Source organism: Cariama cristata, unplaced genomic scaffold, assembly GCF_000690535.1.
Source record: "Cariama cristata isolate BGI_N322 unplaced genomic scaffold, ASM69053v1 scaffold33118, whole genome shotgun sequence".
Classification (NCBI taxonomy): Eukaryota; Metazoa; Chordata; class Aves; order Cariamiformes; family Cariamidae; genus Cariama; species Cariama cristata.
In genome coordinates this window covers 9430-24031 of record NW_009633499.1, presented here as the reverse complement: position 1 = coordinate 24031, position 14602 = coordinate 9430, and the positions used below count along the sequence as shown (strand labels likewise).

The window sequence follows — 14602 nt, the reverse complement described above, 5'->3', positions numbered from 1 at the left end:
TTTTTCAAAGGTGGTAGCTCATTTTGGTGCCTGAAAAAGCCAGCAACTGCATCCAACTCCGTATTTATGGAGCTACTTTTAGACAAGTAGATTTAGCAGCAAGGCTTAAACTATCCAATTAAAAAGTCAGTTAGGAGAGAAACTTAAATAATCTGGACTGCGAGTTTAAAAAATAAAGACTGTACCAAGTTTCAATCAAGAAAAATAATGCAAATTTATGTCACTGATGGATAACTCTTTCACATTCAAAATACACATTCAGTGTGATTTAATAACTTTCAGGAAGCATCCAGAATTTTAGATAATATTGCTGAATGCAAGTATGGCTGTACATTTATTCTACAAAAAGCACAGATCAGATTTATCCAAAGCACCGTGCTTATATAGCCAACAGTATTTCTTTAATCGTACAAAAATCAGCATAGATAAACTTCAGTTCTTATTTTGTGACAGAGTTAAAAGTCTGTAGCAACAACATTGGCACCATAGTAATGCTGACAGCTGGTCTACCAACTTTTTTTTTTTTAAATAAGAATATATTATTTTTCACATCAAGCTGAAAGGAAATATTCCTGTCTGGGATTTGATGAAAGCAGAATGGACACATTTTATAGAATATCATTTGAAATGGTGAAAAATATTCCAAAAATGGAAGTACTGATACATTCAACTTGACTTACAGGAGATATTTTGACCCAACTCTGATTTGCAGTTCTGTCACTTACCCAGAAGGTAAAAAGTAGTTCGTAACCACACAGAGGGTAGCAGTGCTTCCCACAATATCAGCAGACTGCTAATGCCACTATCTTACAGTAAAGTGAGGTGTCACAGCGTCTATTAGAGTTGTTTAGATTAGTGTGGACTAAATCTCACATAAATTCATGTGTTAAGATTCTGAGAAGACAGTTATTCAAGGATCTTTACAAAAACAGTTGGGATGCCAGCCTTTTACAAATCAGCAAAGTCTGCAGAGACGCAGGGAGTCTTGGCAATTTCCCAGTGCTGTCTCATTTCTGCTTTTAAGTACAAACTGAAAAATCTGATTTATTACATTGCAGAACATATATAAACACATTTGACATTACAGAAACAAATACTGCTAGTAATTCTGTGATATTTGCAGAATCAAAATATTTTGATTTAGTACTTCAGTTTTTCCTTTACCTGGAATACACTGATAGTGTCCATCTTCAGTTGTAATTGTAAATGTTTCACCTGGGTTTACCTGTACAAGAATAACCTGTAGAAAACAGCACAAAAGAGGTGTGGGGTTTTTTTTTTAATGTTAGAAATTACCTGGGGGGAAAAACCCATCTCTTCCTTATATCCACATGTTACGTTAAAACAATACAGTTTTGGCAACCTTATAGAGTAAAAAAGTAAGATGAGAAACACTGATGGGTAAAATGTAATTTCTTCATACTTTGACATAAAATCATTAATTTTGCATAATCAGTATTTTTCTCTGATTACTACCAAAAATGCTTCCCTTGATACACTTAAGATAATTAACTAAGCTTTTATTTTCAGTGTTTTCACACTGCTTTTTCTTCTTTTACTGAAGCAATAAATTATCTAAGATTCACCTTGCTTTCCAAACTATGCCTATAAGATTATTTCACTTTCAGGGCTAAACTGGCAAAATCAGGACTACACACACACCAAAGGAAAAAAAGAAAAAAAAAGTGAAAACTAAGAAAAAAATATGCTTTTCTCAAAACTCAGCCATGTTTTTTCACTGAAAGCATGCTGGTATGTATTTTGACAATATATTCTCCAATGCTAGCAAGTAACTTAAAGCATGCAGTCCTTTGGGGGTGGAAGGAGGACAGAAGAGGTGATAAAGCAGGTCATGCCTACCACCTCTGCTCTACAGCTCCTGAAAGACCAGGTGTATTTTCTCACATGTTTGTGTAATCCTATAGCTAAAGAAATACAACTCAGGGTGAGATTCTGCAGGTCAATGCGGACACGATCACATTCACTTTCACACAAATCAATGTGGACATCTGCCAGAATTATTCCTCAGGCAGTCTACAGCACCATTTCCCTTATGCTGGGTAACATAAACCATCACCTCATTCTCCCCCATTCACAGCACGTACTTCAGTCTTATTGTAAAATACTGGCAGCTGTGCTTTGGTTTTATTGTAACATGGCAAATTTACAACAAGAATTTTGCAGTGAGGTTCTACTATATTACATAGGCACAGGTCTAATTCTTTAGTAAAATGAGGGGTTTGGCCATGTAAGAACTGCATGGTTATGCAGTCAAAATTCCACCCCGGTGACGGCTAGCACATAAAGAAGAAAGGTTGATGTAAAAATTGAAATAAAATATATTTGTAAAACTAGCTATGAAGCTCAAAAAGTATAGTTTTCTTTCAATTTTTGTAAAATATTTTCACACTATTCACGGAATGACAGATGTATCGGGTAGATGGGACCTGAAGAGATCACCTAGTCATCTGACTCCTGGTAAAAATGAACTACACATGACATTAATGAATAAGACACTCTATTTTGTGCTGCTACATCTCCAGCGATGGAGCCCCATAAACTCCCCAGACATCTACACCACAGTTTCACTATCCTCATCATTACGGATTTTATAATCTAATTTCAACATTCCCTGTTGCAACCTGAACCCTTACTCCAAGTCTTAACCACCAAGAATAAAGCACCAAAAAAGGAAAGCTTGTCTTCTGTGATTTGAATACCATACCCTGTATATAAATCCTTTGGGATTTTTATCTGCCTTTTTGTGGAAACAGTGCAATGGTGATGACTTCCACTTGCAGTCTTTATCCATCCCTTGGCAGACCTTTTTCTAAAGGACCACTACTAAACCAGTCATTCCAATTGATAAGGTGACTACTCTACCTCAACACACTACTTTGTACTTGCTGCTAATTTTCTAGATTATCTTTCTAGTCATCAAGATAATCTCAGGCTTCCAAGATGCTCGCAATTCCTCCCATTTCATATCAGCTGCAGATTTGTTAAGTACACCTCAATTCTATTATATTGTTCATTAATAAAAAGATCACTGAAAAGAATGAGACTTAAAAAGATCTTGTGGTCCCTCATTCAACCTTTGCATTTTGACCAACTCCACTGACGACTCTTTTCCAAAGAGTTTGCCAAGTAGCTTATGCTGACGTTAATCAAAGCATATTTCTCCAGCTAATGTATAAGAGAGCAAGCGCAAACACACCCATGTTTCCTGAACTTGTAGCTTACGTCTCCTGCTTCTCTCTCCCTCTACTCGAGTGTGCAACTTCTGCACAGAAAGAGATGGAGCTTTGCACGGATCTCTTACACTTAAACTGCTGTGTGTAAAACCAAGACTCAAAAGAGCAGATTGAAAAATGCTGTTTAATACTGAGTTTGCAGCTTCTGCATATTGCTGTATTAATCTTAGCTTTTATTTTTTAACAGAAGCATGTATGAACACAGACCCCACTCCAGGGGGTTCACAGTACAGGAGAATTTTACTTCAGGTAGATGAGTTGGTTCTGGACACAAGCGAAACACCAAAACCCCCTGAGAAGGCCATCTAGCCAGTCAGCAGCATTTATTATGGTTCCATGAGAAGGACAGATGGCAGATAATACTTTTTTTAAATGCCATAATTAAAACACTGAAACTTAGGCAGATCTGTCATTTCAGTATACAAGTAAATTTATGACTTCAGTGCTACTGAATTTCTAGGAGTAGAGAGAGAGAAGCAGTATTAATTGTTTAAAGAAAACCAACAATAACGGGCTGGGGATTTGCCAGAGCACAAAGAACCAGGAAAGATGAGGTTTGCTTTGAACAACAGCTGCTGTGGGGATGGACACATGCAGGGGACAGGACTCCATAGGCAGGTATTAAACCTCACAGCAAGTCCCATCTTCGAGGGCCAGAAAATTCAGAGGCAGGACAGGGATCCTTTTAGAAATTCAGAGCTTCTGAATGGGTCAGATCTTCGGAACAGGTTTTAATTAACCGAAGTTTTCACAACAGTTCAGGAAACTATTAACTGAACTCAGTGAAAAGGATAAGTAAGTGGTGTAATCACAGGGCTGTAGAGCAGTTCAGAGACTGGAATTTCAGGAATGCACAGGGCAATGTCTTAGAGGAATGACTCACTATAATTAATGAAGCAAATGCAGTTCCATCTACCTTCCACTAAGAAAAATTTCCAGGAAGCTTGACTGTTTCTAATGCGTCAATCTAAGCCAAGTTAGATGACAGATTAGTGCAAGGAGTCACAGATCTGTCAGCACCTTCAGGTGTCTTGCACAACCATTTCAGAACGTGTGGGATCAACACAGTTGTTTCAAAGCACCGGTCAGTGTTTGCTTTTATCCCTTATTCACACACTTTCCATTGCTGAAGCTTTTTCAGAACAAGAAACCCTTCCAGAAAACTCCCAACTTATACTTCATGTGAAATGAAACTAATGAACTGGGTGCTGCATCTGACTGTTTGAAGTGATTGGCCGAACAGCACAAGTTTTATTTCTGAAAACAAAACCACTGTATAATACTCTATAATTAGCCTATCCTCTATGGCACTGGCAGCAAAATAATGAAAAAAAAACATCTGCATTAATAAAGCTGCTAAGTTAATACTCTATTTAAAAGCAAACTTGTAAATGTGAGACCATGGCTCAGAAGCTTCTATAGAGAGAAGTGCCACAAACTAGAGCAGTAAATGTATTTATGAGGCACCTGAAGGATGGCAACATGACATGGTTGTTTACATAAAGACATGTTACAATGAGAAACATTGGCATATTAACATGAAATCACATTCTTGATCCCATGAAGATTTTTCACTAGACAGACTTATTCATTATTTCCAATGTAATTCAATTATAAGTCTTGGAGACTACCAGTCTTCAACCCTACACTTCAAATCCCATTTTCCCATGCATCTCTAAGATACAACTTTTTTTTTTTCCCCCCCCCAAACAGTCTCCACTAGGTTCTGAAAATTTCAATGACTGTCACCTTCTTTTTGGGTCATTCAACATTCTACACACTGATCTATACCAAGACATGCTATACAAATACAGCTACGGAGATGGTGTCCAATTAGATCTACTTGATCTCTTTTCCCTGTGTAACATGAAACACTACCTACTGAATAACCTCACAGCTGCTCAGTGTCTAAAATTTCACGTTGCTAATGCTGGAACTTCAGAAATAGTTTAGAGACTCTATAGCTTTACTTATTTCTAAACACAATCATCTCACTTTTATGTCCAGAGACTCGGGGGAAAAAAAAAGCAGAGTACACTGTTTTTAATAAAGCCTATTTTTCCAAGTGTACTACAACTGAAACAATGCAGACCTCTCCTCCTACCTCATCTGTAACAATTACAAAGTATATCTCATTTAAAACTTCCCAGCATTTATGGTCTATCAGACCCTCAAAAATTCATGATTGTTTTGTTGTACCCTGTTTACCCACTGTACATTCAAACATGCCAAGGTCTTCACTGTTACCCTTCATAATCATTTCGTATGACAATTATCCTTCGGAAACTTTTACACAACTTTCCCTTCTGGATTAACCTTTTCATTCCTATTTCAATTAGTGTCAGACACTTGGAGTTATATAGTGATCAGATTAAAGCAATGGGCAGTTTTGCCCCTTGCTTCAACAAAATGATTATTTAACTCCAGGCATATAAAGCCTTCAAATTTATGTTTTGTTACTATCAAATCTTAGAACAGCCCAGGTTGGAAGGGACCTTGTGGGATCATCTGATTCAACCTTTGGTGGGAAAGCAAGCCCAGATGAAATTATTTAGCACCTTGTCCCATTGCAGCCACTTAACGATTTAAAACAAACCAACCAACTAATCTTTTCTCTCCTACCAGGATCTGTCATGTTGGTAGCTGCTAGGGCAGGGGAAAGATGCTTCTTAATTTAAGATCCAGTGTTAGAACGTCAGGGTGCCTGCAATACTTCTGAGTGCACTGAAAGTCCACCTCCAAATGATGGGAAGATCTCTCAACATTTGTAGGACAAAGCACTCAGCTTCCACTGCCAAACAGTAAATTCACTTCAAGTTTACTGGCAACTTCTACAAGCATGTGCATCAGATTGTTTTGCTTCCACTTTTCTCTGTATTTCTAACCATACTAGGTACTTCTGAAGGGTTGTGTCCAATAAAATTCTAAAGTTCCAACTATATATACTCAGGTTTCACCACTGCACTGTAATAATTAATGAAGATACTTAATATCAGGAAGCCAAGGTCTTTCCTCTTGTTTCCCTGCAAGTCGTCTTGGTTAGAGCACTGCAACCACTTGCTAATCTTTATTGATTATTTTACATGAGCTTTAAGAAGAGCTTTCAAAACTTCAGTGCTTTATTAAATCTGCATATTATATTTTTCCTTTTATCCTTTCATTTTGTAGTTTAATTTTAAAGCACTTACATGCATATAACAAACATTCCTTTTACTTTACAATCTTTTCACATTTCCACTATATTAACGTTGAATGATTTTCTTCCTCTCTCTATTTGCACTTCTATTTTACTGATGATATCAGTGCTGAGAACCACAAGCTTCTCTAACTTTGCAAATTGGTATTGTAGTTGCTTTGCTTCAAGCTCCTCCTCTTTCAGCCATCACACAAGTTGTACAACAAGTAGTTTTTCTACCTGTTCTGCTTTCTACAGGACACTTGAGTGTCAACCTCCCTACTACCACCACTGGCACAGTATTACATGACTTGTATGAAAGTGCAACAGATTTACTTGCCTGTTGTATGCTGTCCCCATTAACCATATGAGGTAGAAGTGGCACTTCATTCAACAGAGGCGTAGCTTCTAATGGAGGTGGCTGGTCAGCCATCATGTCTGAAAACCATTCATTGACAACTGCTCACATTAACCACCTGCTAAAACAGAAAGGCAGTGCCAATATTAGATATAACTCTCCCCTCCCTCAAATAATTCTCTATTTCATTTGCCAAACTTGGTACCAATGTTTCAGAAGAAAAAATACAGCAGTGCCTTCAGGACATTGTTTTGTGGAGAGGGGGAAAAAAAAAAAAACCCAACCACAAAACCAAAGTCCAACACTTGCGCTATGATATTAATTGAATCCTTTAATGACAGCAATTCAAGAACATTTGAAAACTCAATAGGAAAACATCATCAGACTTCAGCACTCCACAACTCTCCCCAAAGATTTTCAAATAAACCGACTTTAATTGGAGACAAAAGTTACTGTAAAACATCCACTTCTAGCTTCATTGCACATTTAAAAACTTGTGCAAACTGACAGTCTTAAAAGTATGGAGGGGATCACATGTCACATAGCTGAATTCCTCGCAATGGAGTACACCCAATTAGTCTAATATATTATCCTGCTTTTCATTTTTAAGTACTGCATTTAAGCAATACATATGCTTCTTCCAAAAATATGCTCTTTAAACACATATCATGCATATTCAACTTGACATGCCACGAGTGATGAAATCAGGACATACGCGAAGCAATTACACAGTAGCATAGTTTACACTTATGCAGCACTTTATTCCCAAATTTGTAGTTACAATTCCCAAATTGCTTGTACTCCAGAACTCAAGTTTTAGGTCAAATAATGCACCTACTGCATGTACACTTCAGTCCTTGTGATGATCAAAACCACTCCCAAACCGTGCAATTTCTCCAATGTTGCAACACGTCATCAATACAGAAGTCTGACACAGTGAAAACAAAGCTTAAGGCAACGCAAGAGAGTAGAGTACTTTGTACAAAGTCTTTAACTGAGTACCATGGAGAACTGGATATGGAAAAGTGCCGCATAGTTTTGGGCTTCTAGTGAATAATCCATAATTGTAAATCAAAATACAATTCAAACACTGAAATAAAATCCAAATGTTAAGTGAATTTTCACTGTATAGTTAATTCAGCATCCATAAAAAGCACAAGATAACAGGATACAGGAAATGCTGACATTTCCTTCTCCCTCCCCATTACCTCCTATAAACCCATACAGAAGACAAAATGCGGTTAGGATAGTCCAATTCATTAAATTAAAAATAAAAAGCAAAAGAAAAAACATTTCCCCCTCCAAATCTGTGCATGAACCAAGTGTGTCTGCATACAACTGCCAAATCTTTGTTCAGTTCTCTATAACCAGTATGGAAATGACAGTGTTTGGAAAAACACAAAGGAAAACTCCTAATTCTGTACTTGCAGGACTGAATTTTCAGCAGATAAGCAACAGTGGGAGAAATATCATAGCCCGACTGTTACCATTTTTTCTGGTGATAACTCATTTTGTTCAGTAAGGATCTGTAATAAAAGCTGAGATTACAAGGATTTCTCCTGTATTACCATTTACAAGGTAAAGAGGCTGGTAGCACCCATTGGTAAAAACCACATTCTTTCTTGTTTGCAAAAGCATCTCAAAATAACTGATACAATCACACAGCCACAAAATGCAGCATAACAAAGTACTCAAGGCTGCCAAAGAAACCAGCTCATTTTGCATACCAATTGTTTTCCGAGTCTGCTCCAGTAACAATTTAAGAGGCCAAATATGACTGCACAGGTGCAAGGGCTAGACATGACCTCCAAAGTTTAAATTTGCAGCGGGTTTGTCCTAAGTATACCTAGCTACTTTAGCATGTTGTTTATTTCCTGAATAAAATAATCTTCCATCTTATTTGTCAGATTTTGAATTACCTCTGCCAAGGAAACAAACTCACCTGATCGTATATAACTACTCCACTTAAAAATACCTGCATGGTAACACTGTCAGTCAGTATGTTAAAATTAAGGCAGAAGTTTCTTCCACTACACCCCTCCCATTTTTAGAGGTTAGATCTAAGTTTTAAAAGCCGTAATAGAAATTCCGTATAGACAGGCAGATTGGAAATACTTTATCTTATATATGCATATAGCCTCAATTTCTTTCATTTAAGAACCTCAAAGACGACAGAAATTAGCATGTAACATAAAGGGGAAAACCCTTTGCCAAACCACATCTGCATTCAAATGTTCAACTAACCAAAATAACCAGCTGTAGAAAAGCGTGTTCTGAAACAAGTCCCAATACCACCTGCATTTTTAAATAAATGTTCAAAGTTTCTATCCTAGTCTCACACGTTGGTTGAATATAATTCTCCGAGGCTCTGTCTACAATAGCGAGTAGCACAGTGTAGTTAGTACAAACTGTAGAGCAGAGCACGAACATCCATATGGTTTTTAGAATCCCTAATCCATTGCCTAATGGCACAGGTAGTATTTACATTTACACCTACACACACACGTTCTACTTGCTTAGTGCTGTAACTTCACATTTTTCAAGGAAGAAATTAATACTTGGAGTATTAGAAAACATAAACAGAGTTTTATACAGTTAATGACAATCTCCAAAAATAGCAAATACAATTTCATGTCTTAGTAGGAATCTCTGTATGGTCAGAGAAAATAGAAGTACTTGCACAAATGAAACCATTTTAATAACTCTTGAGCAGTTTCACCTGGCTCAGAACACCAACGTTGTACTGTACAGCTGGGCTCAGATGGCCGCAAGTGGCAGAACACTTCTCACTGCATACAGATAGACTCGCAAAAACCAAGGTTTTTTTGCTTTTAGAGCTTCGTTCCTTGAAAATACTGATAAGAGAGCTGCAAAAGACACTCCTGCTCTCAAAGGCAGCACCTCTGCTGGTAAACGAGGATGGGACTCAAGCCCTCCCCAGTTTAATAGGTAAAACTTTTCAAGGAAGATAAAGCACTGCTACTGAACATGGTATCAACAGGTTCATCTTCCAAAAGCCTCCATTCCATTCAAGGATGTAGATGGTATTTGGGTAAATAAAAAGAGAATTCCTGAAAAGTTATTACATACCCAGCACAATTTCCTGAAAAACAAAAGGAAGAAATAGAGATCTATCTTGGAAAGCCATTACCTACACCCTCCTACTGCTAGTCCAGGAGCAAGGAATCCAAGTTTCCCTCAAATGCTGTCACTGATGCTAGGCATTCTCGGAATCCTTGGTTTTACCCCAAACTAAGTTAGCTTGGATAGGCAAATCCAGCTGGCGAGTTGTATGTGGCTCAAAAAGGAACAACCTACCTATAGGAAAAACTACATCAAAAAGCTGCTCGGGTCCCCTAAAGCCAGCTTGTTCTATCACATGCCTGGTAACAGAGGCTCAGACTGCTATTTTCCACAGTCTTTTCTTGGCAGCTATGTGTTTTAAGTTTATCATCACTACTAACTATCCAAGTGGTCAGGCCAAAAAAAGAAGAAAAAAAAAGTATTTGCACTAAGAATTCACAGACTGCACTGACATTAAAGATGAGCTAATACACAAAATTTTAAATTCCAGACTAAAAGTAAACAAGAAAAATCCCATCTGCAAGCATTAGAGACTAGGCAAATATTGTAGTTTTCAGAGTTGCAAAGGAATATACTGAGAATTAGTGAATCATTATATATGAATCAATAGCAGAATTTGTAGAGGTGTCTTCTAGAGCTTTGTCACCATGCACTGGAGTTTTTTGAGTCAGTGTGGAATTAAATAGATCAATTTTTAGAAAGGTAACATTTTGCAAGGGTACTTCTGGCCTGAGTCATTTCTTTACAGTGGTTTCTATTAGACATCAGCTAAAGGTCATTCCCAAACCTTGTTTGAGCTGAAGGATGAATTCAGCCCATATAGCATAATAGCCACTAAAAAAAAAAAGAATTGGGACTAACCATCTCGGAAACAAACCTTCTGAAGCACTGTTTTAGCAAAGCTGAAAGAAGTAATAGTGGATATTGCATTTCTAAGTTAACAGAAATCTACACTGGAAATAGCTTGAGCTTTTATTTTCAAAGATTATTTGTTCAAGACACACACATCTAAAAGCTGAAATATTTTGTCATTTATTTCACAACATTAAAAAAAAATTTAAACTACACAAAATCAGTTCATATTTAAAAAATGTACCCTGGGAAGCGTTCCTGAGTAATTCAACACTTTGCTAATGTAATACAGTTAATCATGTTAACCATATTAAAAAAAGGCAATATTTTCCACTGACAGTCTCACACTACAAAGGCTTCTAAGAAAAACAGAAAATCTTAATGACTAGCCTTCCAGAAAACAATTACAGTATACAGCGGCTGTGCCTGACCTCACTTCCTGACATAGTAAAAATGCCGAGACTCTGGAAGACTGAAACATTGGCCTTCCCTTTTCTCCAGCCCAAATTCTTCTCAACCAGTGCTGCAGTCATCCTGGACCCCGTCCAGCTCCCGAGGATTCGCACTGAGCTCAGTGTTCATTGATTCATGCCTACTCCCGTCTGAAGTCAGCGCCTCCGCCGAGAAAGCTGGGCTCTTATTTACATACAAAACAGCTATTATGCTCCCTCTACGGAACTAGCAAAGCAAAGGTAGCTAATTCAAGTCTCTATGACATTGCACCATCATACCTTAAGTCTGGGAAACATCATGCATTCTGAAATTAAAATCTAAAATAGTCTAAAAAGAGCTTCAATGCAAAGTGAAATAAATCTACAGTTCTAGTACCTGGCAGTAGTTCCTAACAAACGTTTACTAAAAGGACTAGAAACAACGCTGATTGCATTACAAAACCTCCTTTAGCCATTTGCCAATGTGTAGCTTGGAACAAGGTGCCACGTTCAACTCACAGTCACTTCCACTTGAATGACACAACAGAAACAACTCCAAAATTGTAACAGTAATATCTCTAAGAAAACGTTACGACCAGAATAGTTTTCCTGTATAAACCCATCGCTTCTGTTTTATCAAGAGCTTTGGAACAGTCACCAGTAAACACCAACACCACATCAAAAACGTTACAGACATGGTTTCTCTTTAGGCAGTAACAATGAATGTGTAACTGTTTATGTGCAGGACAAGTAAAAACAAAAGTTTGTGTACTCATTAAATGTGTCTTAAAGTACTATACAAAATAAGAAAAGTTTCATATACTGAAAAAATAACTTTTTCGTTGGAATTATATCCTTTAACCATATTAACAGAATATGAGATTGTCTATCGTGCAAATGTGTAGCAGTATTATGTATTTAGCAAGTTTTGAAAATCCTGTTATCTCATATTAGAAATCTCTCTCCAGACACAGAAACTAAATGGAACACTGTAGATAGAAATGGATGAGCTTCATTCCTCTGTCCAGAGTAGAAGCTGAACAGATTTCATAAACAGTAAAAAACCCAGTTTATAATCCCACCAGAAACTATCATAAAGACTGTATTTTCATTATAGTAAGTGCTGGATTTAATATGAGAAAGTTCCTATTCCAAGGAGCTTATTAGTTAAATGGAGACTTTTTTTTTTTAAGTACAGTATGCCTGAGTTAGAAAGAACAATGTGTCCGGGCCCAAAGAGGAAGTCTGATGAAGAGTGAGAAATTTAGCTCAGACTTCCTGATTTCTAGGTTCAGTGCCTTATGCAATCTTCATGCCTGACTGTAAGTTTACATTTATTGCAGGAAGTAAACTACTACAATATTGCTATTTATTAAAAGCAGTATTGTATAAAAACATAAAGCTTTAATTATACCTTTTTATATTAAGAGAATTACTAATTAGTATTATATATTTGATATACTTTTATATAGTATATATATTTATTTTCTCTCAGTCGGGGGAAAACACCCAACAGTTTTATTACAAGCAACATACTTAGTGTCCTTCACCTTTGGAAAGAAAGTAACATCTAGAACTGGATCTGTGGACACGTACATATATGAACCTCAGGTACTCTGATGAAGAAAACATCGAGACACTGCCATGCCTTAAACTCCGGATCTCTTGCAAACTGAGACTTCCAAGTATTTTAAACACATTCTAACCTGCCAGTTAAATTTTGCAACAGTGATCTCCAAAGGTTGTTAAAAAGAACTACAGTAGAACCAAACAAAAGTCGTTCCCAACTTCAGGCTAAGGAATAGCCTCATCAAAAAGACTGAATCTTCTCTATGAATTCTAAAAATCCCTCACCCCTCCAGATTTGAAATTTATGCCCCATGCAATTTTGAAGTAGGCAACATTTTGGAAAAAGATACAAGCTGCCCTCTCCCACCCAAGTTTTTCAAATAAGCAGTATTAACAAGGTGTTTAAGATATCATCCCAACCCTAAAATAGTTCTCCTCTGCCACAGGACCACCCATGAGATGTTCTAGGTGGATTAGTTTACTTTTAGCAAGATTAAGGGAATGAGAGACTTAACAGAAGCTCAGTTACAACTTTAGCTGTGAAGAGACCACCATCACTCCGCAACAGTCATCTGTTCCAAACTAAATATATGTTATGATTAAAATGTTGGAAATAAATTATAATGACACCCAAGTGAATTTGTCTGCACCATCTTGTATGAAGTTCGGCTTCCAGCCAGAAAGGCACCACAACTTTGATACTGAAAACGTTCTTCATGACTTACTCAACAAATGGGCTCAGTCAAACATTTTTAATACATAGAGCTGCAAAGGCCGATGTCATTTTCATCTCAGTATTGCTAGGAGCTCGCAGTTTTGACCTAGGTGAGGTCTATGACCCAAGTAAACCAAAACAAAACAACAAAACGCCCACCCCAACTCCACGGACACATAGTACAAGGTTTCCACACTCAGCACCAAGGGTTTTCTTCTAGAAACATTTTTAAAATCTTTTTCTCTTTTGACATCTAAAAGAGTGACAATTCCAAAACATTTCTCTGGGTTTTCAAAAAGTTTAACTGTTACTTAAATACTTATTCTAAAGTAGTGTTAATAGTTTCCATGGTAAAATATAGAAACTACCACAAGCCTTTTATCACAGTCCAGATTAACCTTCTGCCCTCACAAAGACCATCTGGGGATCAAACACATCAGGCCAGTTGCCAGAAGGACCTCTAGTAACTTCCTAAAAGCTGCAGAAAGCTGGCTGGCTCCTGTGGCCACCGAAAAGAATGACCCATGGAGGACGAAGTTAAGGTGTAAATGCTCTGTAGGAGAGCAGGGGGGAGAAGAAAAGCAACTTGTGAATTACAGAAGGATGTGTTTTTTTCTAAAGACAATTAAATTCAGTATTAATGCTCATCTCTCAAGGTATGGTGAGACCTGATTGCCCATAGAAATTTCCCCTGAAGGAGGAGTAAGATTGAGATGGAAAGCCCTCACATCACAGACACCAAAAAACCCCAAAAATGCAGAGAAAGAGCAGGTATAACACACTAAGAGACATGGGAACTCTGACGTAAGTGATAATATCAGCTTCCATCCTCCCTTACCAATCTGGATCAGGTTCCTGATGTGACTGTACCAGGAAAGCAATAAAAAAAATTGCTCCCCTCCACCCTCAAATAGAAACTACACAAGCAACCACCCACAGCACTCAAATTATTTTCTATCCTGAAACTACATCCCTCAAGATTTGAGAGCTTTATTCCACGTAGGGGACAAAAAAGGCAAATGCACAGTCTGAAGGGTAATGCTCACCCGACAGGGTTATATGCATTTTCCCCGTAACCGCACAACTTCTTGCTGTTCTTCACAAGACAAACTCCACTGTGAGGAACTGTGAGCCGGGAAGAAAGTATATGTCAATGCCCAGAGT

At 37.5% G+C, this 14602-nt stretch overlaps 1 protein-coding gene across 2 annotated transcripts in view; it reads right to left on the bottom strand.

Annotated features, from left to right (window-relative positions):
• Positions 1–6865, bottom strand: part of LOC104166739 (fibronectin type-III domain-containing protein 3a-like) — a 29876-nt gene extending 23011 nt beyond the window's left edge. Inside the window, exons 1-2 of one of the 2 annotated variants that reach the window (XM_009706774.1) lie at positions 6770–6865; positions 1165–1240 (exon numbers count right to left, since the gene is read on the bottom strand). In XM_009706774.1, coding sequence (XP_009705076.1) covers positions 1165–1240; positions 6770–6865 — 172 coding nt within the window. Of the gene's footprint in view, positions 1–1164; positions 1266–6769 lie in introns of both variants that reach the window. The other variant, XM_009706773.1, reaches the window with a different exon arrangement.
• Positions 6866–14602: the final 7737 nt, after the last annotated feature.